Genomic DNA, 25,959 nt, shown 5'->3' on the forward strand with positions numbered 1-25,959 from the left:
GGCCGTTGGCTTACAGCTGGGACATCCTTTCAGCTCCTCTTTCCTTCCTTGTGGCCAACAATACGCTCTCTCCTGCGACCGCTCCAGCCACTCCTGCTGATCCTGCATCCACTATCATTAGCCGTGTGACCATTAGCCATATTCGGGACAGCAGGAGGGCTGCTTTTTTGGTTTTCTGATATCCCCAAAATTGTGTATGCCACAAAATCTGAACACAGGGTGAACTCTTATTTCTGTCGGTTTCACTCATTACTCTTTGTTAATAGGTTATAAGAAATGATTCTGAAAGCGGATCCTAATCTACATATGTACGTACATGCATATTTTCGCATGGCTGCCATTAGTTGAGAGCTCAAGGTGTGATACATGCGACACAGAACCATCGTCTTATTCTTGACGAGTTGTTTATATCACTAATGGAAGTCATTCCTACTTTCACGGAAGCAAAAAGAAACCGAAAACTTGGCCCAAAGCAGCCAAATGAATAAATAAAAAAAAAATAAATTTATTTTTTGCTTAGATTACAAACTACAAGTAAATGGAAATCGTATTTCAGTGTCTATTACATCAAGTGAAGGTATCATACGAGTGTACGAGTATTTGTGGTGTGGCCTTAAGAATTCCGTTTGTTTTGTTCTTTAAATATCCTACAGCAATCGAGTAGGTTGCCCCAGCTCGACGGCGAGTCACCCTACACCCAGTTGGGGAGCCAGATGGCCTAGCCCTGGTGCTGGTGGTGCCACCAGCCCGACTGTCGGGCATTTACGTAGGTCTTGAGACCCCCGCCGACCTGGGACTGTGTCGGCTGGAGGGTGGGGAAGAGATGGGGCCCGCTGGTTTCGTAGTTGAGGCCGTTGTGCTGATTGAACACGTACGCCTTGGGCACCTCTATGCCGGCCGGGCCGACCGAGTTCGTCGACACACTCACGCTGGACACCACCTGGCCAGGACCGCCGGGACTGGCGCCTAGGGACGGCAGATAGCTGCGGCTGGGCGGCGAGGGGCCCCAGCTCGTCTGTGGTTTCTGGGGGAGGACTGGGCGATACTGGTTGGTGTAGAGCGGTGGTCCGACGGCGGACAGACCGGGACGGGGGCCGGGACCCACCTGCTTCGGAATTGAGACCGTATTGGGGGGACCGTAGGCGTTGTTCCGCAGGTCGCAGACGGTGTTTTCGATGAGCGTTGCCAGCGGGGCCGTGTAGATCCGGAAGTTGATGTCCGAGTAGTCCAGATCGGAGAGCAGGAACACTGGCATCCGGTCAGACAGCACCCACACGTTCTTGTTCTCATCGATCTTCACGTCGGCGGGGAAGACAAGGCCCACATCGTCACGGTCCACAATGCCATGAAACTGTGGCGAGTAGGGCATCGATGAGTGCCAGCAGCCAACGGCGTTCTGGTCGATCAGATTGAATAGCTCCACGCCGTCATCGCTCATCACCCGGGAGGTGGTATGGGCATTGGGACCACGCTCGTCCAAGGCCACAAAGTCGTGGTAGCTGTCCTCGATGCGGGTCTCGTCCCGCAGGATCCGGGTCGATACGGCGAACTGGCGATGACTGGCCAGGGGACTGAAGTAGAGGGTGCGGTAGCCGTCCGAGCGGATCGGAGTCAGCGACATGCCAAAAATGCCCTCCTCGCCCCACTGGAAGTTGATTCCTGCCACGTTGAAGTCGCCGCGCAGGGGGTCCGGGAAGAAGTAAGAGTGAGCCGAGAAGCGCCACGACTTGTTCAGCTCCCAGGAGTACGAGATCAGCCCGTAGCCCAGCTCGTCCGCAAAGTAGGCGTAGGCATCGTCACAGTTCTTGCCAATGTCGACGGCAATGTTGGCTATGAAGGTGTTCGGATTGGTGTCCGCCGCGGGCAGCTCGTAGCGTCGGATGCGGGTGTTGGTGGTCAGATCGAAGACGTTTATCGCATACGGGCAGGGATTGGTGGTGGTGTTGCCGATGCCCACGGTGCCCGTGTCCAGGACCCACAGACGTCCGCACTCGTCCACCTTGATGCGGTAGGCTGTGGTGATGCTGTTCGCGCAGTCCCCGGCCGTATTCGCCCGCCAGTCCGGATACGGAATCAGTTCTGGGGAGCCCGTCACACTGTGGTCCATGTTGATGTAGGTCAGCGTGGCCGGAATGCCTGGAAAGAGAGGAAGGTAGGGCGTTAGAAGGCGAGCACCGATATCTGCATGGAGCGATTCGATTGGCTCATATTCGTGCCACATGCTGCAGGTTGCGTGCAATTTCCGATGTCATTAGCCACACTGAGACTGAGGCAACCAGCCCCAAAGCTGACATCATCGTCGTCGGCATAGTCATCGTCAGCGATTTCCGCTCCAATTGCATTCGGGCACTTGAGCACTTGCTCTTCTATCTCTTGGCCAACATGCGGCCACTTAGCCAAACCAGACTGGTCTCGTCTGTCGGCAGTCTGGCAGCCAACAGTAGCGGGCGTGCGCCTCCAGACTCCACCCAGCCCCCATCCCCCAGGCAATCCATCAGTTGTTTACGATCAGAGATACATGACAGTGGCTTTCCGCCTAGTCACCGCCTTTCAATTCGTATTTATCCAAGTCAATTTACGCTGCCAGGGCAGTCGAGAGACCAGTGGATAACTCATTAGCCTCAAGTTGGATCGGGCAAATCTTCACTCCTACACTGCGCCAAAATCTAGTGGCCAGAATCTAGTTTTGAAAGCAGCTTTCGAGAGATTTGCCTGCGACAAAATACTACAACCTAACGACATGAAAATGGCAGGCTAGCCGCGGGGGTCCCCTGGCTTTACATTGCATTGCTGATCAATCATTTTCATGCTCGTAGCAGTTGCATGATTAAGTGACTTCATTGGCCACGTTTTCTTAGCTGAATTATTAAGCACGTGACGATTAGTTGGACTATCTTAAAAACCAAACGAGTTTATCTCTGATAGAAATTATGGTTGGGATCCGATCTTTAATGCTCTATTGCAGCATTTCTATACAGCTGTTTTGTGGACATTATCATGATCATAATATATCATTTAGGAAAAGCTACCTGATTTTCTTTTAGAATGAACGCTTTTGAATGAACGAGGGATAATCCAATGCTTATATTTATACTCCTGTTCCATTAAAACACATTTCGGGACATTCGTGAAATGATTCGCTGTAGAAATTTCCCATAGCCAAACGGACACATTCGAATCGAATGACTCGAACAGAGAAGAGACCATTAGATGTGGCCACTGGTACTTCTAAACAATGTTCTTGAGGCGAACTAACCAAATACGCCTCTGTGGAATTCCAGAAAAGTTACCTTTAGAAAGTACTTTCAATTAATTGGCAGTCTAATTGATATGGATTCATAAATTAATAAATATATACGCTTCAGAAGGATTCCAATCGATTGGGATTGGGCAAGTAAGCTCCATTCAATAATTGCCTCCACTAGATCTTCCGACATTCCTGACAACCACCACTGACAATCCACTCTAATCCAATTCAATCCAATCCAATGACCCGCTGTGCTCGCACACCTATTGACAACATTAATGCTGATGAATGAATTAGCGCGGTCCATAAGAAATACCCCAATGGTACACACATCATCTCTTAATTACAACCTGCCTCCCATGTTCAGCTGCTGACGTGGACCCGGTCAACTCGCCTCTGCCTGGCCTGGCCTGGCCAATGAATTCCGCTGATAGACGAGTCTTGGAGTGGGGCCCCGCACATAACGAGAGTCGTTGCCAGTGCAATTAATGCCAGCAATTTTCTGTCTGTATATTTTGCAGTTTCATTTTCGTTTCAGTGTATGCGCGGCATTCTCAGTCCCATTTCGATTTCGACTTCAATTTAAATTTCAGATTCGACTTCAATTGGTAATCTTGTCGCATTGCTAGTATGCCCAACCTATTGCCCAAGTCCGAGTAAGAGGTTCATTAGATATGTGGGAACTGCAGCTGGAACTGAGACCGAAACGCACAGACAACTGTCAGCCAAGATTTGATCTTGACTGGTATTGAGAATTGATCTTGCGGCCAATTGGCTGACTCTTTTCGATTGACGATTGCATTTCTCCTCCCTCTCACTCGTGGAATGCCCTTGCGTGGGCCACTTTGCATAGCTGAAGCTGAAGTGGTCTCAAAGGCATCGCTATTAGCCATAAGCCATCACTCATAACTGTCAACTGCAGGTGGCTGGCCCCACCTGCTGTTTACTGTTGGCTGTTTGTTGTTGGCTGCGCTTTCTGCTCTGGCTATGGCTACCGCTGATTTTGTTTGGCTAATTGATCTGCTTTTGTGGGCCGATGCCGATCCATTGGAGCGTGCCACAAATATTTCTCTTTACTATAATTTCTGTGTACTTTTGATTGCTATTATTTATTTACTTATTTGGCCTTCTGTTGGGCACTTTTTGGGCATTCGAATGATTTTTTTGTTTTTTTTTTTTTTTGTTTCGCATTCTCGCCCTCAAGGCTGGGCCAGAATGCCGGGCTTACATAATGAGAGAAAGATACGTACCCCGGGACAAGGGTCAAATTTTTTCGATTTCCCCAAGGGTTTTGGAAACTTTTGGCAACTTTTGGCAACCCATCATAATCCCCTTGTCTCTCTGAGCAGAACAATACGATCCTATTTCGATGTTTATTTTAGTTTTGAATGCTTCGAGTGTCGACGACGGCTTTTGTGCAACTCTCACTTTGATTGAACTGAAAGCTAATCATTGGTTAATGGCATAATGCCATAATATTTTTATTGTATTTGGATTAGGTTTCCATTTGTAACAGCCTGCGTTGTGGCTCTGGCTGGGGCTGGGGCTGGGGCTGACCCTGAAGAAGCCTTCACAATTGCCAGATATAATACCCCCACATACAATATAAAATATACTCGAATATACGCGTATGGCTATGGTCATATAATACCAATGCCGCCGCGTGTCTTGGCTTCGGCTTCAGCTTCAGTTTCGGCTTTACAACGTTTAATTGTTGAAAATGTAAATGCAACACATGAATGCGCTCCGAGTATTAACCGGATCTCGGAGAGGTCAAACTAACGTTAACAAAACTATGACAACTCGGGTGCCGGAAATCGATTTGTGAATGGGATACACAATGGGCATAGCTATTGGGATGGGCGGAAGAACGGACAGAAGATTCCAGAAGATCCTCCCACCTGTAGAGGAGTATATTTTGAAGATACTGTTATCGATCACTGGATAGAGATAGATAATATAGAAAAGGAATATATCTTTTTTGCCTAAAGATAATGAACTGTGAATAATTTGCAATGGAGATAATGGGATATCAGGATAATAATAGATCTTTTATAGCTCGAAAAGATTTGCATAGCATTGATTTCTTTATCGACAAGGGTCAGGGGAAAAATTCTGTAACTGAATTGAAAGATGATTAAAATAATCGACGTTTTAAATGTACATATTTCTGCCATCTAGGATATCGATAATAGTACTATATACCTGCAAATATTTCACAGATTTCTACCAAAACTATATGTCCAGAAGACCATTCATGGGACATAATACTTGGACCTGAGCCAACGGACAGACTCGTTCAATTACTTAAGTAAGTTTCCCTAAAAGAGACATTCCTAAATGAGAGGGGGGTCTCTCTCACTATCTCTCAATCGCTCGGTGCAAATCAATTAGTCACACAATTTAACACATGAATTGTAAGTGCTAATGATGCCCAAAACTGCATCGAGAGTAGCAGCTGCATTTCCATAGTCGTGGGGCTGGTACTTACCATCTCGCCAGCGAGGAACGGTGACAAACAGGCGATTGCCAAAGTGCTCGACTCCGACGGGCAGGGCGTTCTGGGGAATATAGTCGCCGCTGGCCATGGCCTGCTCCTTGAGCCTGGCGTTCGGGAAGGCAAAGTCCAGCTGGTTCCAGCTGTAGCGCTCCTGCAGCTTGTAGGCGGCCTGCGTCGGGGTCACCATTGTGACGGCGACCAGCAGGAGCGAAAGCGCTGTCAGGAGTCCTATTCCTCCTTTGTCCTGGACGTGCATGGTGTCGGAGGAGCTGGATAACCCTTGGTTTTAAATCACAAATCAACACTGGGGAACACGCAAAAGAGTTGGATGGCGAACCAAACAAAAAAAAATCCTGGGTTCTGTATGAAGTGTTTGGATAGTTGGATAGAGTTCTTGTGTCTTAATCCTCTTCTGTGGACCGTGGCGCGCTTACGACTGTTGGCCATAATATGTCGGCCACGTTTTATATGAAGTTTTTTTGTTTCATCGGCATCGTCACAACACACGAGACGGTTGGATAGACGAAGGCGCCAACGCGTGGCCGCCTCTTCGGCACTAGCGCTAGCATTTCGCAGTGGTTCGTTGTGGTTCGTTTAGTGGTTCGCAGTGTGGTTCGTGCCACGAGCTTCGCTTCGGGGATTGTGCGTCGCTGTCTTCCATGATTGATTTTCACGCATTTTTAGCGGCCGCTTGAGTTCCGTTTAATAAATATCGAGACCCACAACCGCCCCAAACGAGCCCCGAACACCTTTCGCCGTGAGCTCTCTAGGCAGTTTGCGATTTTTTGTTTAATTTTGAATTTTTTTGGAATTGAATTGCTTGGCCAGGTTTCGATTGTATTGGATGATTCACGATCCATTATCGAGGGTCAAATGCGGTTGCTTTCCGCTTTTAGAAGCCCGATAATTGCTTCTGGGCCTGCTCAATGGGCCTCGCACCAGATGGCACCCAGAAGAGCTGGCCATTGAGGAAGAGATTACAAGTGAATGGCTGGACTTTAGGGTAATGCTCTAATGGCTCCAACGGCAAAAGACGCACGAATGCGAATTTGCGAATGTGCGAATGCATATGTAAATGCGGTCAAGACAGCCGAAGGTGTTGGCATAACTCTCGAGTCAATGCACCTGGGCCAGACCCCAGCCACGCATTATGCACATGCCAAGGAGAACTGAGGGAGGGAAAGGGGGAGCATTAGTTAGCCAATCTGTAGCCGATCTGTACTGGAACCACAGCCAGCGACTTTCCGACTGCCATGGCAGTCTTTCGTAAGTGCCAGTGCCTAGCACTAATCTGAAATCATAAGTGTCTCGAGACCAGTTAAAGCCGTTCAACTTGATCCTGTGGCACCGTTCTGCTGGTGATTGCTGACGGCAATGCGGTGGAGACACCTACTCAACCACCTCTAGCCACAAGCCACCGAGCCACCCTTAGAGCCCGCCTGCCCCACATAATTACCACTAATGTGGCCTGCAGTGCGCCCCACTCGGCATAACCTGTGCGTGTTATTAATTAATATCATGTTAATGCTGCAGCTGTGTCTCTGAATGTTGCCACTGCCGCCGCTGCCGCTGCTGCTGCTGCAGTGCTTCTGGATGTTGCATAACCCTCGGCCGCCTGTCGAGTCTGTAACGTACCACACGTGGCACAACCTGTGCGTGTTATCAATCAACTGCATACTGCTGTTGTGACTGTTAATGGTGCTGTGGATATTGCTGCGGTGTCTGTTAATTTTCCTGCCGCATCTGTGGAGGCTGCTTCTGTGTCTGTTAATGCCGCTGCAGTGTATGTTAATGTTGCTGTGGAAGCTGCTGCTCTGTCTGTTAGTATTGCACAACCCATGGCCGCCTGCCGCCTACCGCTTGTGGTGAGAGCAGAGCGCTCTTCAGCTAAATTGCAATTAATAAGCCAGTCGACGTAAAACCTAGATATGGACATAAATTGCACTTGTATCGATCAACTATGATTTATTAGTACAATATTAGTACACATACGTTATATTTGTTTGGCCAAAGAGTGTTGCCCGTCCCTCCTGTCCGTTCGTCCGTTGTCCGTTGTCCGTTGTCCGTTCAGTGTCCGATTCGATCGCATTATAAATTTTTCTATTGGCGTACACAATTTTCCCAATAATTTAAACGAGTTTTTCCAGCACGAAATCAAACAAAACAACATTATCGAGTGGTCGTCGACTAAGTGGCCAAATGTTGCCACGGATCCGCACACACTCTTTGGCATAATTGCCACACGCTCCAAACTTATGCAACATCTGCGGCAGCTGCAGCAACAGCAGCAGCAACAGCAGCAGCTACAGCATCAACAAAGCTAAGGATAAAGCCAATCCGGGCGGAAAACAAAAACACATAATGACATTGCCCGCTCTTGGTCTCCCCTTATGGACATCATTTGAACATTTTTCTATATTTACTTTTATTTTCCATTTTCGAAGGTGGTTTTTTCTTTGTTTTTCCTTCATTTTTATCTCCATCTGGGGTTCGACCGAGGAAACCTGTTGCCCAACTTCCCGTAACCTTAGCTCCGACATCATTTTCCATTGATTTCAAGTTCAATGTCTGGGGCCGGGGCTTTATTTTCAGCCGCTGAACATTTTCCAGATTTATTCGGGCAACAACTGCATTCGAAACCCTGCTTTCGAGTTTCCTGCTTACGAGTACACGAGTGTGCCACCCAAGCACATCACCTGTCCCCAATGAACACACGGACAATATTTGGTATGACAACGAGTCGGATTAAAGCTATTGCTGGCGTTTTGGTTCGTTAGATTACCTCAGACATAATTTGCTTGCTACTGCTGCAGCTACTGCCAGTGCACTTGTCACGCAAGGAGTTGTAGAGGAAGCTGGGATGATGTCATGTACGGGGGTTACACCATCGCGGGGCCACCAGCCAGAAGCTGGAGCTGAATCGGAGGAGCTCTCGATAGCATATGAATAGCATTTGGTGGAGTGCATAAATCAGCCTTGTTTCAGTCGAAATTTACGATCGTGTTGCGCATAGGATACGTATATCATAGGCTGCACAGCGCATAAACTCTGCGAGATACGCGATGTGGCAATCGACTGGTAATCGATTAATAATCGCCTGATCTGCCGAGGTGACGATGTTTCCGACAGGTGCACAACAATGTCTGATATACAGCGAGTGTGGACGATAATTCGATTTGTACATTACTTTATTGATATGCAAATAAGCAAGTTCGGGCGAGTGCGCAGGCGCAGGAAAACTCCATTAGTTAACAGGCAAAATTTACTAGTTCAGGTTCAGTAAAACCTCATTAGCTAATGGACAAGTTAATTATGATTGTTTGGTTCGCTTGATTAAATTTCGATGTACCTTTGGGACCCCCTGTGAAGCTACAGTTACGATTCGACCATTCTGTTTAAATGATATAAGTCCCAAAAAGATATCGATGTTCCTTGTTATCTAGACTCGATTCCGATGAATACATATGTATAGTATGTAAGTAAATGGATTGATTCATAGTTATTGTTGTTAGCCATTATTTTGCTTACAAATTTCTTTTCATTACTTTGCCCAGGACAAACTTTGCCCTTCAAATGAGTACTTCAGATGAATTGTGGAATGTTATAGTTGATCTATCATTTATCTGTATATATCTAAATATGCTTGTACTATGTATTATTCCAAGTACTCTTTCTTGAAGAAACTTCCTTCAGCATAATCTTTGCCATTCTTGTAACATTGTGTCCAAAAACAGCTCAAATGAAATGAGATAACATCAAAACTAGCGAATTGTTTGGTTTCGGAATCAACATTCCAGTGGAACCAACATCATCTGCGAATGTAATGTTATAGGTGCTACAATTTTTAACCACAACCACAACCACAATAAACTATTTCACTCTGTTGCTGAAAGTCCATGAAGCAATGGAGCAATCACTCCAAAATCTAGGTGGAACATATTTATTGTACTGGTATTTAATTAGGATATTAATATGCTGAAACTTCACCAAAATGCTGAATAATCTTTAGCATTTTCCAGTTTTAATTAAGAGCTCTGTTTAACCTCAATTGACTATGGTACATTTTTAACAAGTTTTAACAAGTTTAGAACCACCACGGAGGCGGTGGACGGGTATAATCCGCCACATTGATATAATCCTGCTGGACATTGGCCTCCTCAGCAGTCTGCGACTCATCCGATTCGGGATCTCCAACCAGAGACTCATCCGATCCGGAGTCCTCCACCTCATCCGCCTCCAGGGAGGATGGCTGGGCCACAGCCATCGATGCCAGCACAGCGAAGACGAGCATCAGGCCAAAAACGATCTGCCATTGCAACTTCATGATTACTGGATACTGGACTCTGGAGATCTCGAAGGAAGAGAGAGAGCGAAAGTTGTCTTCTGACTGTGACTGTGACCCAAACGAGTCGGGTCTTATATGCGATCTGAAACTAGAACTGGCTCCCGTTTTGGCAAAGTCTCTGTTGACTCTTGCCAGGGGTTTTGGGTTATTTCTGCCAGAACTGTTTGCTTTTCTTTGTCGCCAAATGAGTCTAAGAATGGGGTTACTTTTGAGTGAGTTTAAACTGGATTACCGTTCTGTAGATATGTATGTAGTATAATACTGTATCTATATTAAAAACTAGAAAAATATTCCATATACAAAACAATAGTTACCATTCATCATGCCTCATGTTAACAATTTCTTTAAAATAAAATGATCATTACAAAACAGGTGTTTTCTCAAACATATACATTAAACAATCAGCACTTGATCCACACTACATATATGTAGATGTTTTTATCGAACATCTTGTTAATAAATATCTACAATTTACTTAATCGTTATCATAAACGAATGGTAGCTGCAATTATCCGGTCGATTGCCTGCACAGAAAAAAAAACAAATATCACGTTTAAATGCGCACCGTAAGTGCTGCCAATTGCCTTCAAATTGATAAATAGAGAAATTCCTGAAAATGTGTGAGAAATGCAACAAAATGGAGGTGTACGAGCATTCGCTATACCACATGCATACATCATTTTTGAAGCTGAAAGATCGGATATGCAGCGATATGAAGTAATATAATATCGAGTCCCGTTTCGCGGCATGTTTTTTCTCCGTGTGGTCCCAGTCCCCAGTCCCAACCCCCGCTCTCGCTCCCGCTCCCGTGCAGGGGCGTTGTGGGGGGTGCGTGCTAGCTGTGCAGCTTTCGGTTATTGCGACTCGTTTGGCTTTCGGATCATTTACCGATTTCCTGGTGAAAAGTTGTTGTTGCCGCTGTTTTGGCTGCTGCTGCTGCTGCCAATTAAAGTGGCTAAGAGCGTTGCAGCGAGAGCTGGAAACGTCACAAGCATGTCGTCCAGCTGTCGTCGCGCTTTGGCACTCCACTCGTGGCAATTAGTTTTCAATTAAAAACTATTTAAATGCAACTGTCAAAAGCGATCTGCATGCGGCACGAAGAAATGGACCAGCTTCCAGAAAACAAAGAGACAGACAGATGGCTTCCGATCAGCGACGGGACTGTCGAGGGTCTCATCTCATTGTGAAACGCGATATCTTTTTGTCCAGCCCAATCGACTTCATCTCCAGCTCCATTCCCCTGTAATAATACCCGCCCGCTGTGTGTAATTACAGTCAGCTTTTAAGATCGAGAACATTATCTGCTCGGCAATGTGAAGGACTACCACTGTCGATGCGGAGTGTTGAAAGTCAAATTGTAAGCCTCTAATTATGCATAAAAACTGTGCCTTTGTCTTGGCTAATTAAAACCTCAGCTGGTGATGGTAGATGGTAGATGGCAGATGGAAAGGCCGCTCACTGGTAACAGCAACAACATTTAATTATCAACTGAAGCTGAACAAGCTAGCTAATTCCTATTTGAACAACTGCTAAACGCAGTTCTCGTTCTCGTAGAACGGCGAAGGAGGGACTTGGCTGTACAGCGTGCACTGAGCGCAAAAGTGCCTAAAATTAAATAAAATACAAAAAATAGCTGAAGAGCCGCAATCCTCAATGGCATTCCTAGGCATATGTTCGCATTGATTTCGAAGTGAACCCTGGAGATCAGAGAGCATTCTATCCTTAATCGAATGCATTATTTTTGATCCCATTTGAAGTATTTATTATGCATGGTTTTTTTCTCTCTCAGTGTAACGCTGGTGCTGGGTGGATGGGTACGACTGAGCTAAGCGATTGACCTTGCCACGGCCACGCTCTGCTTCCTACCCATTTGACGACAGCCAAAATGCAACAACCCAACGGAACCGAGCACTGCAAATGGTAATAGTATTGCCTGGCTAAACTCCAACGCTGGCTAAACCCACTTAACAATTGGCCAATTGCTAATCGGAAATTTGAACGAATTTGATAGACACAAAGCCCTGAGTTCCGCTTTGGCTTGCTCTTAATTTGTTTGTACTTTTGGGGTGATTACGTATACGCCCCGGTGTCAAGGTTGACAATGATTCGGCCCAAAATGTAGAGCTAGCTGCTTTGCTTTTTCAATTCAAATCGATCGCAGTGGGAAATGCCGCGAATTGCAAATTGGCAAACAGCAACCGAATGACTGACTGACTGACTGACCCGACCCGACCACACCCCATCTTGGCCCTCTGCCCACAAGGCTGGACAGTGGCCAAGCAACGATCCCGTTACCATTGCTGCCGTACCATTATTTCCGAGCCGGTATTCATCCACCAATCAATCAATGCTAACATTTCACTTTGCGATCAATTCGAATCGAATCGAATCGGATCGAATCAAAGCAAACAAATTGAAACACACCGCAGAGCAACAACGGAGGCGGGCCAACGCAACCGCAACCGCAACCGCAACCCCAGCCAAAACCGCAATCGCAGGTCATTTCCCAAGTTCCGATCGGAACCGGTTGTTCACCACGGATCTGTCTTCAGAATTTCAGGTTAGCTGAACACCTGATCGGCCCAGTGCTTAAAGTGCTGAAAAGTTTTCTGTCCAGGTTGCTGGTTGCTGTCTTGGCAACACAGAAGCTCAGATGCGGGAGCGAGTCTCACAGCGAAGGCAGCAACCAAATGGAGCGGCGCTCAAGTAATTGTCGAATGCCTCGCAAGTGTCGTTGCGTCATTAGTAGATATTTGAACGTAATATTTTTGGCTTGTAGAATGTGCATAGATGTAGATAAAGTGTCAGAGTTAATTCTAAACTCGAGGGACTCGATTGATTTCTAAGAAACGAATCATGAAGTAGATCTAAGAAAATCATATATTAATGTACAAAATGTAGTGCAGGCCTGTAGCAAACAGGAAGATTTCCATTTGGGAATAAGAGATAGGCTTATCTTGTATTACTACCTGAGCAGTACTTAGCTTATTAAAAAAAAGACAATTAAATAATACTTTAAGCTAGGGAATCACGGTACTATTCAAGTTCCATTCCCAATTAGTTGAACCACCAAGGCGCTTCAGATCGTACATAATCAGCGACATCCAGATAGGACGGATTCGGAGCATTCATATTACTTGTGGAGGTGTACAAGGCGGCAGCACGTCCTGATTGCCCCTCATCTTCGAGCTGCTTGCTATTGCCGCGCCATCTCATTCGCTTGTCGTTGGGTCTCTGCAGCCGGACTCCGACCTCTGGGCCAGGATTGGGATGGGCCTTGTCTTCTTGACGCTGGCGCTCAGCATCGTTGATGGCCTGCAGAGCACGATTCCATCGTTGGAGCATGTCTGGGTCTTTGCTGAGAGTCTTGCACTCGGTGGGCGACAGGATAGCCGATACTACGAATACGCTCATAATAATGGTCCACCGAAACTGCATAGTGAAACTATTTCCAATATCTAATGCTGCTTGATCCGGTGCCCTCAGCTTTTATGCGGCGATGTTGCTATCGCAAGCAGATACATTTCCATGTGTCTACTCGGTTCTGTATAGATATAGATATATGTATGTATGTAGGTATATTGCAATGGGTGGCGTGGGAGGCACTACGCTTATGCGGTTCAATGCTGGTTAAGTCTTGACACCGTTTGCTTCTGTTTAAAGAACCCCCTCCCCTCCCAGACCACTGCCACCAGCTATCGGGCTTCAGACCATGTTATGTAACGCTAGGCAGGTGCCGACGCCGACGCTGGGTAAATGTTTTGGTAGTACACAAAGTAGAAATCGAATCGAGAGTGCCAGAGATCGGGGAATCGTTCTATGGGCCAAGGTTATGATCAATATAAGCCGCTGATTTTTTTCGATATAAGGAGATGAAAATAAATGGGATAAATGTGGGGAAGGCCGTTTTTAAGAGACTTTCAACATTGGCTCGTATTAGCTCGGCTAAAATTTAGAAATTTTCATTTGTAAATATATTTTTATACCCGGTACTCGAAGAGTCCATATGTCCACATTAACAAACGGGCGATTCCAACCAGAACTTTGGAGCCGTTATTAAGATCCAAGGCTTAACCGGTATCAGCGGTGTTATGATATGGGGCCAAAACACATCCACCAGACACTGGAAGGTTCGCATGGGCTTGTCATCAGTCTTTTCATTCATGTAGCTTTTCAGTGAGTTCAAATCGACTTACGCGTGCTCTTTTGCCTGTACGGTTCAACAATGTACTGCTCAAAAGCCTGACAATAGAGCTTCTTGGGACACTCTGGCGTGATCTTCACGTCGTAGTGGTAGGCCACCCCCAGCATTTTATCCAAGGTAACGTCGAGATAATTGACGGATACTTGACCGGGTTCTCCCAAAGTTCCACGCTTCATGGTGCCTGCTGGGAGAGGGACTGACTTTTTGGGACTGACTCGAGCCTTGCCTGGCCTGAGGGCGCTGGTTCTGGGGATTATCCTGTTTTTGTCATCCTCTCTCCTGTTGCTTGGAGCCAGAAGCGGCGGAGTCAGTGGATGGAGTGGATGGGAGTGTGAGTGGTCATGGCCGGCGCCGGGCTTCAGCAGGTTGAGAAGGTCTGTTCCGAACACCCGGTGCACCAGCAGCTTGTTGTTGCTGATGTTGTGGCCAAATTATGCAGACGCTTCCGTCAAGTCCCACCAAAACTCAATAAAATTATATTGCACTGTTACAAGTGTATTTCGTCCAGCCCCCACTATCAGATCGGATAGTTATTATAGCCAGAAGGAATAAATGAACTAGCAGTGGCTTCGATTGCGTAGCGCGTAATATTCTGTCTCTCTCTCTCACACACATTCTGCGTCGTGCAAAGTGTGTGCCCACTTGTGGAGCGGAGCCAAACTTACTGAGTATCGGGTATAAATGTAGGGACGTGGCTGTAGCGGCTTTCCTGTTCTTCCTGGTGTTCCGCCACCTTCACATGCCCAAGGATTCATACCGCTCGCAAACTCCCTAGGGCAAGAAGCACCGATTAGGACTAGAATTTATCAAAGATCAAAACTAAAGAAATTATCAAGAATAGCACATTTGATGCTCGTACAATTAGTTTTTCTTACGTGGTTTTGTTTTTATTTAATATATAATTAAAAGTCGTTTCTTTATAAATGTATCTCAAAAAAAATATAATAGATAATGTATCTGCTATGCACGGCATACCCGACGCGACGGATATAGCATTTGGGTGAACCGGCGGCTCGCATCTCAGTTACATTCTCGGCTTAGTGGTCTACAAGTGGCTTAGATCTCCTCGTTCCTTCCGCTCCCGCTTCTCTTTCTCTCTCTCTCTCTCTCGTTTGGTGACTTCGCGAAGGATCTTAAATAGTATCTCCGTATTTATCAGTATAGTAATTAGTGTAATGTGTACAAAGCTAATTGAGTCCGTGGAACGGACAAGGGCCGAGGACGCGGACGAGAAACTTAAAGAGAACATACGAGTATCGTAAGTGATTCGTAAGAGTTATATTATATATCGCGTATGAAACCACCCAAAAGTAGGACGAGTATTCCATTCAGGATTGAGGATTCAGGAAGTGTGAAATGGGGACAGAGGCGAGTGGTTGGAAAAAAAGGCAGAGACTGAGGACTCCCAGGGCAGCGACTAACTCCAGACTTGAGAGATTGTGCCTCTGGGCTCTGGGTTGAGGGCTGAGGGCTGGTCGTCGTTTATCCCGTCCGGTCTTACAGAATTGTGCCGGGCTTGCGCAGCGGCAGGCGACGGCGCTGGCCGAGCAGGCCCAGTCCTCGGGCCTGCTGCTTGGTGGTGGTCTCGGCGGCCTCTGTTGTGTCCTGATCCTTGGCGGCACTGTCCGAGCCGGCCTCTTCGGAGCCGGCGGTCGCCTCCTCCTTGGCCGCCTGCTCTCCGGAGGCACCGTCCGATGATGAGTGCTCCTCCTCAGCGGGAACTTCTGAAAGGAATAACAACAGGAGTGAGTATGGGTTGCGAAGCTCGATATGGGGGGAGCAGTGGACTCGGAACTCCCTACCTGTGGTCGAGGTAGCCGCTGCCGCAGCCGCACCGCCCAGGTGCAGACGACGCTTGGCTAGCAGCGGGTTGATTTTGCGGGGCGCCACCGCCGCCGGCGAGGAGGCTGCTCCTGCGCCTGCGGCTGTCTTCGGCTTGGCCGCATCAGTCTTGTGCAGAGCATTGAGGCGCGGTCGGTTCTTGAGGCGATTAAAGCCGGACACGGGCCCTGCTGTGGCTCCGGCTCCAGCGGCATCGCCACCCTCAGTCTTCTCGGCGCCCTCGGTGGCCTCCACGGCCCCCTTGACATCGTTGTGGTGGCTGGTGCTGTCCGCCGCCGAATCCTCGGGGGCGTCAGCCTTTGGCGCTTCCGTGCTCACTCCGGCCCTGCCGAGCTTGCCACGTGGCAACAGGCGGTTGCCTCCAGCGCGATGCAGATTGAAGCGCGAGGGTCGCACACTCTCCGCCGGAGCAGCAGCCGGGGCTGCGGCGGCCTTACCTTCCTCCGAGGTGGGGCTATCATCGGCGGGGGATCCGGATCCCTCGCCTGCGGGCGCCTTGGTGGTGGTGGAGCGGCTGCGTCCTCGGAGTCCAAGACCAGGACGTCCTCGCAGCGTACTGCGGGCTGTGGTGGAGGGCACCGCATCCGGAGAGGCAGATCCATCGGATGCCTCTTCAGCAGACCTCTCGGTGGTGCTGCTGGTTGTGGAGCCGCGCAGGTTGAAGCGATTGCGTGCTGCAAATAGAGAAGGAGGAAAAGAATGAGAATTATTCGCCTGATGAGTCTCCCAGTGCTCCCAGTGGGCCGCCGACTCACGTCTGCCGCGTGCGAATCCTGAACTGACGGGCTTCACCTCCTTGGCGGCCACGACCTCCTCCTCGGCACCAGGTGCAGGGGCGGGGTTCGACTCCGGGCTGGCAGTGGTGCGGGCCCCTGGACGAGAACGACCGCCGATTGAGGGACGCGAGAAGCGATCTGTTGAAGCAGAGAAAAATGGGCTCAATATAATAAATTCCTTTGGACTAAGGGAATCCAATGCAGCCCCGATCGATACTCACTTCTGCCCGTTTTGGTTGCCTCAGTGGCGGGCGCCTCGGTTGTGCTTGTGGTGCTGGTGGCTCCAGCGCTGGCTCCGGCTCCGCCATCACGCAGCTTGAAGCGATTCCGTCCGGCCAGTCCGTTCAGTCCGGACCGACGACCGCCGAACAGTGAGGGCGTCACTGTCGTTGTCGTCGTTGTCGTGGTGGTGGTGGTGGGTGCTTCCGTGGTGGTGGTAGTGGTGGTCGTGGTCGTGCTGCTGGTCGACGAGAGCTCATCCTGGAGCGTCGTCAGGCTGCCGTCGTCCTCGTCGGTGCTGGCCGTGTCCGGGCTGAGGGTGGTGACATTGGCATCATCCAGCGCCCCGTCGGCGGAGGTGGTCTGCTCGTTGTTGAGGTTCTCGTTGGTGAGGATGGCGTACAGATCGAGGGCCGCCTTCTCCATTGAGGGCGTCGTCTGCTCGGCCTCATCGGTAATGCCCTCTGGATCCAGGTCCTGCTGCTCCTCCTTCTGCTGCTGCTTCTTCTGCTCCTCCTGCTTCTTGAGCTCTCTCTCTTTGGCGGCAGCTGCGGCGGCTGCGGCCTGCTCCTGCTCGACGGCAATCACTGGCTTCAGCTCGTTGTCGCCGTTGCGGGAGCCCTTCTGCTGCTTCTCGTCTGTGTTGAAGGTCTCGCTGTCCACCAGCTCCAGGCTGGGGCGCTTCACGCTGATCTTCTTCCGCTCGGCGGCCGTCTCCAGCGAGTCCAGGGCGGGCGTCGGAGGCACCTCGATGTTCTTGCCTCGACTGGGGAAGCGCGTGTTCACCGGGAGCCGTTCCAGCTCGATGTCCTCGGCGGGATCACGATCACTGACGGACGACGACGACCGGCCCTTTGCCTTGCCGCTCTGCAGACTGTTCTCGCTGGGGCTGGCCGGGGTGCTGCGTTCGATGTTCGTGTAGCGGGTCTTGCCGCGAGTGTCCGGGTCGCCAGCGGACTCCACGACGGCCGGCTTGGCTGGGGCTGCGGCATCATCGTCCTCCTCATAGTAATAGACGTACTCGTACTCGTAGTCCTGGCCGTTGGGCCCCTTCTTGATCTCGATGCGAGACTTCTTGCTGTTCTCGCTGCCCGCGCCTTCCAGCGGGAAGTTCTGGTTCACAAAATCGTCGTGTGGATCTACCACCACGTCGTCGTCCAGATTATCGATCTTCTTGGTGGCAGAGGGCTGCGTTGTCAGCTGTGGGGCTGGTGCCTCTGTGGCCCTCTGAGCCAGCTCCGCCAGGGCCGCCTCCTCTATCTCGCGCCTCACTTCGGCCAGCTCTTCCTCTTCGATGGCGCGCTTCGCCTCGATGCTCTTCATCACATCCTCGTTGATCAGGGCGCTGAGCACGGGATTCAGCTCGGGCCGCTCCTTGGTGGGCAGCAAGTTCATCGAGTAGTCGGCGGGGTCGGCGGTGGCCCTCACGCTGATCCGGTGCGCCGTGTGGAAGCCCTCCTCGCTGTGGACCGCTGCCTCCGGGTGCTTGTGCGACGTCTCAAACGGAACGCTTACTCCCACCGTCTCTGCCCCTGCCACCTGATTCTCGCTGGCTGCGGGTGTCAGTGGCTCTGCGGCTGCGGCAGCGGCGGGATGGTATGTCGCCAGCATGGCCAGTCCTAGGCCCAGTATACAGCTGCAAAAGGGAAGAGAAGAGAACGAATAGTGAGTTAAAGAATCCAAATTTTGGAGGAAATGTATCTCCGACCGCATCATGCCATAAGAGCTCTCGGCAAATAAATAAACATATCTAAACTATCTCAGGATATATTGTCGGAATAGGCAATATCATATGACTCCCAAAGGAATTATCGAATAAGCACATGTACATAGCTGCGACAAGAAACCAGGATACCAGGATGTCCAAAACGTGCTAGGGTGCTAGAGAGTGTTTTAAAAGTCCAGAGCGGTGGAGAAAGGGTTTATGAACCTACAGGTTTTCCATAACCAGAATAGTTAGAGCTTTTCGACTTTATTGACTACTTTATCTATCACTTAGCTCACTTAGTACTTAGCCTAAGCCCCCCACATCACAGGCTAACCATCAGAAAGAAAATACCCGATAGAGATGGGAGTGAATAAATGAGGTTAGCTAAGAATAGAATAGATTAAAAATATGTAGTACAAAAGGGTATTCATAAGCAGCTAACAACAGCTCTTCTAGCTCAATATTAGATTGATTCGATTATTCCTTATTCCTAATTATAAAAAAAAAGTTCATCCTGATGTATTCGATCTATTATTGGATCTCCAGTTAATGTGACACCTGGCATTTAACTGAGGTATTGAGATCAAGGCGAGATTCCCATTTCCCAGCTGAGTCAGCGAATGGTTAACCCAATTAAGCCAACGCCAGCTCCAGCTCCAGCTCCAGCTCCAGTTGCAGCTTGAATTTCATCCCCACACCCAGGTCGAGCTCCAACTCTATCTGCATCCCCAACTCCAACCGAAACTCCAACTACAGCTGAAGCTCGAGTTAAGTGATCGTTGAGAGCGCGTGCTCTTAATCAGCGATCATGGCTAGCCGGTTCCAGCTAAAGCTCCAGCTCCAGCTCCAGTTGCTCATTGCTGCTGGCTCATTGTGCTGCCTCATCTGATGTGGCGTCGTCTCTAATCTGGCATGAAAAACCTTTCACAATTTCATTAGCCACACCGGCTCAGACATACAGACATTCAAACAGATTGTGAGACACCGGGGAGACCGGTGGCCGGAGACGAAAGACGGGAGACGGGAGAGTCGATTGCGCATGCGATTTGGTCATGTCTAGCCATGGAACCAGCAGCAGCAGCAGCAGCAGCAGTGTTGTTGCTGTGCGTCGTTGCTTTTCGATCGTGCAACTCCAACTATCCCCCAACAGCAACAATAGTTCATTGGGCTTTGCGAATCCGCATTGCAAGCCCAGAAAGAGGGAGACTGGAGAGTGGAGAGCCTGATGCTCAAGGCAAACCGCAAAACGCTCCAAATTGATCACCGTTCCAGCGAGTCGATAGGGAAACTCGAGCCAGGAATCATATGGAACCCGGACAGGTTTCCACAACAAAAGGTGTTAACACATTTCAATATCTGGCCTGGCATGCCCAGCAATACGCTAAAACCCGACCAGATCCGAGATCCGAGACCGAGCCCAAGACCAGGCCCCAGACGACAGACAACAGACAACAGACACCAGACACCGGGCCCCTGGTGTTCGATATTCACAGTCACAGTCTCTGCAGTCCCAGTCACAGTCCCAGTCGCAGTCCTCAGTCTACAGCAGTTCCCGATCCGATCGCCCAAGACCGTTGCGCTCTTGACGATAACTTTTAACATTTTGAATTATGTGCAAGTCGCAAATGTTCAAATCTTATGCCAAGCCGTTCGCTTTTTTCCCCATCGCTTCTCTTCTTATATGCTGTTTCAGTCGAACAAGTTTTGGGACTGCCACAAGACTGGCAACACCTTGTTGTTGCTGTTGCTGCTGCTGACTCTTGGTGTTGCTGTTGCTGGCTGTAAAGGTAGACAACTTCAACTTATTTTAATTGCAACAGCTCCAAAACGGGCTGCCCAACAATGGCTATGGCTATGGCTATGGCTGTGGATTCAAGAAAAGTTATAATTATGGCCACATCGTGCAAATTGCCAACGGAGCCCCCAACAGCAGTAGCAGCAGCAGCAGCAGCAACAGCAACAGCAACAGAAGCAGTTGCCGTTGATGTTCCCATTGCCGGTGTGGCTGGCTGGTGTCTTCTCGGACAAGGGTCTGCCACTTTGGCCATGTTATGCATGAAGTGACAATGCGCACATCGCCACACACCACATCCATCCGCAATTGCAGCAATACTCGTGAAGACATGAGCAACCACACCAGCCCCAGCAGCAACCACACCACATAAAGATGTCCCAAGGAAGTGGGCTGAAAAGTCACCCAAGTCTTATTCAATCAAAATAATCCCCCAATCCACAACTGAAGCTGATCTGCGCTAATGCGTCATAAGTTGAAATGTTGGAAGGTTGAAAATGAAGCTTATCTTCGGCCCAACTCAGGTGGGAATTCAGGGAGACAGGAAGAGCATTTACTTGACTCGATTTCTTTTTATAATTAGATCCTTTAACTGCATCACTTAAAAGATAACTGTAAGCTTCCACAAGGCCGTTTAAAGTTAATTAATTAATTAATTAAATTAAGTTAAGCACTATATTTCAGAATGAGTGACAGATCTGTGGGGAGCTATAGAAGCACCAAGAAGAATAGAAGGACAGAGATCATAAAAGCTATATCGTCTCGTATGCTAATTCCGATCAAGAATAGTAGCTACTCCTCTTCTGATTCTTCTTTAACTTAATATATTTGCCCCATTGTTTAATTCAATTCAGAAATTCAGTTTGTTCCGCTTAAACCTGTTAACAAATCTATCGGTGATCGTTGATCAGTAATTCCACCGAACTGAGAACTAGCCGTTTCCACTCTTTGACTCATTCAATGTTCAATCGAACCGACTTTGTTAGCTTCAATTAAGACGTCCAAGCTTGGTCAGAAATTCGCATTGGTACCTATCTCTGATTCATTGAATGTGCGAAATCAGTTCCAAGAAATGGGTTTCAATCAGGGCAGGCTTGCCTTGAATTTAATTATCGGTAAGTCCCCTGAACTAAATGCCGAACTATGTTGTAATACTCAAAAAGAAATAATTGGCTCCGCCAGGGGAATCAATGTGAACTTTATATAAAATAAAATAAAGCACCACAACTGCTGTTTCTTTTTAGATTTTAGTACCTTCCAAATGAGAATAATATGCGACCCTATAAAGCATATATCTTACTCGTTTATTCCATCGATTGAGAACAACATAATGTAGCTGCCACAGAAACCAAGGACATAGAAAGCAAAGGACTGCTTCTTGTTCTAAGGGAGGTTCAATGGAGATCAATTTGGATAGCATATCCCATGACAGCTGATCAGCTAAGAAAAGAAAACGACTCTTCATCTTTGATTAACATGTGGGGCTACTCTATGAGTATCCATACCAAATGGTGGGCGATTGTGGTGTGATTAACTGACTGAATGAGTGATTCATTCGCATCCTCCTCTCAGATCTGCCCCATTGTCTTGGCCAGTTCGCGTTGGAAAGGCCATGTCGGTGCTGATGGTGCTGATGGTGCTGCTGCTGCACTGCTCAAAGGAGTGCTGTCTGGGTGTGGCATGCAATTTGTATTGTAATTTGGCAATTCATTTGAGCCAAAAAAAGATCTGCCCGGCCAAATGCATGTCTCTGTGCAGACGAAGAAAGATGGAAACGTTTTTTGGCGTTTGGCGCATGCGTGGAGTGCTTCAGCGGCAGAGTCGGCATCGGCATCGGCTTCCATTTCGACTTCGACTTCGGCTTCGACTTAAACTTCAGCTTCAGGCCATTGACGTTGTCGAGAGGCAGTGAAGCGGCAACCTGAAGACGGTAACGGCAGCAGAAGCAGCAGAAGCAGCAGCAGCAGCATCAGCAGCGGTAATAACAATAAAACAGCAGCCACATCGGCCAGCAGCCAAGAAATAGCAACAATATTAGCAGCCATGAAATGTAAAGTAAAATAAATTTTGCATTGTTAAGTGGATGCGTCGTCAAAGGTTTGTTGACTTTACCTCTTTTTATTTTTTTTCATTTGGGTTTTTGCATAGCTGACCTTTCCCAAAAAGAGAGATCGCTGCGCCGCGCCGCGCCGTGCCGCAGCCTCTCTGGGCTGACCTTTGGCTTTAAAAGCGTATGAATAAAAGCCAACTTCATTGCCACGCCTCGGCTCCGCTCGTCTCGCCTCGACTAGGCCACATTTCATGCATATTAGCCGACTAACTCGGCCAGCAACTGAGCTGACTGATTGACTGACTGTCTCCCAATGACCACACCAGATCGGCCATCGAGCCAAACCCATACCGGACCAAAACCAGACCAGATCAGATCAGAGCATACTCATACCAACTGCGAGTGCGAATGCGGTGCCAACGGGCTGGCCAAGGTTAACACTCTGCTGCAGGCCGAATTCCAATGAATGTATCTGTATCTGTATCTGCATCTGTATCGGCGGCTGATCAGCAATATCTGATAGTGATACCCGGGAAGTGTCGTCCAATCACTGCAGACACAAATTGCAATCTAAAACATTTCTTCAGATGATCCGATCACTGACAAGTTCCTTGAACGATGAACTGATTTTAAAGATGATGCGATTCCCTTTAGAGATATTCAGCATTGAATTTATATCAAGAAAATAAATTACTTATATTGCCTTCAAAGTAGAGGATGGAGAAGATAATGCACCAAAGCAATGAAATGTTTTCAATGGGAAACTGGTCTATAAAAAGTCCACTTCTTTGAACTTGAACTGAGTTACAATTTAGCAAGGAAACAAAATAGTTGAAGGAATAAAATTGAAAAAATCAATTTTTCAATGAAATAGGATGAGCATTTCAACTTAAAGAAAGGGAAAGCAAAACAATTCGAGTAAGTAACTCAGCTCAAGATCTCCGCTTTCAATAATGGAATGAAGGAATTAAATGACAGAACTTTCCTCACAGATCTCGGACTCAGCCTCTTTGAGCTTAACTTATTTATTCCTTCTGTAGTTTACAACTGGGGAAACACAAATTTGGATATCCCAAACACATACTCGTTTGTATGTATGCATTTTTTAATCAGATTTACTTCCCAAAATATGAATATGATTATGATATTGCATAATCGGGCTGAAACCCATCTTGACCTTGAGCCGCTCAATGAGTAGTTTTGTAAAATTTCACTTTTTAATGCCAGTGTTTTGAATACTTACATTTTGAGCAGCATTTTGGTGGCTCCTTTCGGCGGTTCACTTTTGTGGCTGTTGCTGGTTGCTGGTTGCTGGTTGCTCTCCTTGTTGTTGGTTGTTGCTGGCTGTCGTTCAATGTTGTTGTTCAATCAACTTGTTTTTTAACATAAATTTTATTGACACTTTTGAAAGTCAACAGCTTTTTGGCTTCAGCTTCGAATGAAAATAAAAAAGTGTGGAAAATAAATAACAAACAAAAACGAAAACAAAAACAAAAACACAAGCGCAAGACAGACAGAAATTGAATGACAGAAATTGATTTTCGAAAAGATTGTTAATTGTTATGCACTTTTGATTTGTTTAAATATTGGCCACACTTCGCATGGTTGTTGTTGGTTTACGGTGTACGGTATACGGTGTACGGTATACGGTGTACGGTTTACTGTTGCTATTGCTGGTTGTAAATGTGGTTCACTTTTGGTCATTTTTGAGTTGCACTTTCACTTTTCACTTTTTATTTCTCGTTGGGGCTATTTGTGTGCTCTTTTGTATCTATTTCTTTTCTTTGACAGCGCCTATAAATATATCTATAACTATCTCTACATCCCTGTGTGGGTGTTTGCATATATGCGTGGATGGGTGGCTTAAATATGTGTGTGTATGACTGAATTAAACACTGAAAAAACAAAAATGTACGCAAAAAAAAGATATAACATACATATACTCGAATATTTTCCCGATGCACTTTTTGCCGGTCCCGATTGTTTCTTCGAACGACAGACATGGAATGATCCGCATGGACCTCTGTCTTTATATGACTATGAATCCAACACACACACACATACACACTCCTGCCCAAGCACACATATACACCCGGAGGCATGGATTTAGATACAGATGTGCAGATGTAGTTGCTGTTTCGTAGGATATGTGGAGGGTACCATGAACTGGAAATGTCGCCTCTTGGTCGTCTTCGAGGGGGCTCCGGTCTCCGGTCTCAGTCTCAGTCTCGGTCTCCGCTTGGGTCTGGGATATTGAGAGAGCAGTCACTTTCGATTTCGCTGCCAGCTGAACGTGAAATGGCAAAATGATGAACGCTTCAACCATTGAAAACCGTTCGCTGCCCGCCGATGGCAGCCGATGGCAGCGTCGACTGCGGCGCTGGGGCTTCGGGGACTGCCACTTCGACCCGACTGTGCTTCGTGGTGCTGCCACTGCAACTTCGACTACGGTTCGTGGGTCGGTCGGCCGCAGAGGAGACAGAGAACGAACGGGCCATAGATCGATCGATCGATCGACCGATCGAGTAGCAGCAGGAGTATACTTTGCTTATGGCCATGTTAACACTAAATCATTCACACCTGCCGTGGCCCGTTTCAATGGCGTTGGCAACGAGGAAGTTCACCTTAAAACTCGGAGAAATAAAGTGTGAAACAAAAAAACTGCACTAGTTTCGGTTTCGGGTTTGGGCCTGGACTGGCCGGGCCGGGCCGGGGCAAAACCCATCCACAACCACATCGACATTCACTTGCATTTGGGGATGCCATCTCGTTCACACTCTCTACGAGTGGCTCTGGCTTTGGGTCTGGCCGCTTCTCTGCTGATCTCCTCTTGGCTATTTCATAAGACCAAAAACTGGTTGGCAGCTGGTCTCAAGGCCGTTCGTCGGCGTCGCCGTCGTCGTCGTCGTCGTCGTCGTCGTCGTCGTAGTCTGTTGTTGATTAACCGCATTACACATACGCAGCGTTGGCCGCTTCGGCCGTTTTGGCCGCCTCAACTGCAATTAGCAGGGCACACAACATTCCCTTCCCTCTGCCACCGCTTCGACTGCTTCTGCTGCTGTTGCTGTTGCTGCTGCTGTGGCTGCTGCTGCTGCTGCGGATGTAGATATTACGAGTATTATCCAATCTGTGAGCTTATTGATTAACCGTTGCTCATTTGCTTATTTATGCAATTCGCCCCCCTCCCCGCCAAACGCATGGGAGATATGTATGTACATACATATGTGGCCGGGCGAATCGGGCTGGTCCACTCAACGCTCATAGCTCATAGTGTCT

General features: G+C 48.0%; 3 protein-coding genes across 3 annotated transcripts; all 3 read right to left on the reverse strand.

Annotated features, from left to right (window-relative positions):
• Positions 1 to 718: 718 nt before the first annotated feature.
• Positions 719 to 6,415, reverse strand: LOC6598345 (protein yellow). The gene is made up of 2 exons (XM_026990432.1): positions 5,739 to 6,415; positions 719 to 2,136 (listed from the first exon to the last, which is right to left on the reverse strand). The coding sequence occupies exons 1-2, from the start codon at positions 6,001 to 6,003 to the stop codon at positions 719 to 721; spliced, it is 1,683 nt and encodes a 560-aa protein (XP_026846233.1). The 5' UTR covers positions 6,004 to 6,415.
• Positions 6,416 to 9,831: 3,416 nt separating this feature from the next.
• LOC6598344 lies at positions 9,832 to 10,071 on the reverse strand. Its single transcript, XM_002023434.1, has one exon. The coding sequence runs from the start codon at positions 10,069 to 10,071 to the stop codon at positions 9,832 to 9,834; it is 240 nt and encodes a 79-aa protein (XP_002023470.1).
• A 5,096-nt stretch (positions 10,072 to 15,167) lies between these two features.
• Positions 15,168 to 24,102, reverse strand: LOC6598342 (serine-rich adhesin for platelets). Its single transcript, XM_026990533.1, has 5 exons — positions 23,927 to 24,102; positions 17,136 to 18,769; positions 16,894 to 17,052; positions 16,099 to 16,812; positions 15,168 to 16,020 (listed from the first exon to the last, which is right to left on the reverse strand). Exons 1-5 carry the CDS (start codon positions 23,938 to 23,940, stop codon positions 15,794 to 15,796), a joined length of 2,748 nt encoding a protein of 915 aa, XP_026846334.1. The 5' UTR covers positions 23,941 to 24,102; the 3' UTR covers positions 15,168 to 15,793.
• Between the last annotated feature and the right edge of the window lie 1,857 nt (positions 24,103 to 25,959).

The sequence above is a fragment of the Drosophila persimilis genome, unplaced genomic scaffold, assembly GCF_003286085.1.
Source record: "Drosophila persimilis strain 14011-0111.01,24,50 unplaced genomic scaffold, DperRS2 tig00000579-arrow-pilon, whole genome shotgun sequence".
Classification (NCBI taxonomy): Eukaryota; Metazoa; Arthropoda; class Insecta; order Diptera; family Drosophilidae; genus Drosophila; species Drosophila persimilis.

Excerpts from the sequence above, each read along its gene's own strand:
- LOC6598345 (XM_026990432.1), bottom strand. The coding sequence starts at position 6,003 with ATGCACGTCCAGGACAAAGGAGGAATAGGACTCCTGACAGCGCTTTCG. Across the intron at positions 2,137-5,738 it reads CGTTCCTCGCTGGCGAGATG|GCATTCCGGCCACGCTGACC; the intron begins GTAAGTACCAGC and ends CTCTCTTTCCAG.
- LOC6598344 (XM_002023434.1), bottom strand. The coding sequence starts at position 10,071 with ATGAAGTTGCAATGGCAGATCGTTTTTGGCCTGATGCTCGTCTTCGCT.
- LOC6598342 (XM_026990533.1), bottom strand. Across the intron at positions 16,813-16,893 it reads AGGATTCGCACGCGGCAGAC|CACGCAATCGCTTCAACCTG; the intron begins GTGAGTCGGCGG and ends CTCTATTTGCAG. Across the intron at positions 16,021-16,098 it reads AGCGGCTACCTCGACCACAG|AAGTTCCCGCTGAGGAGGAG; the intron begins GTAGGGAGTTCC and ends TATTCCTTTCAG.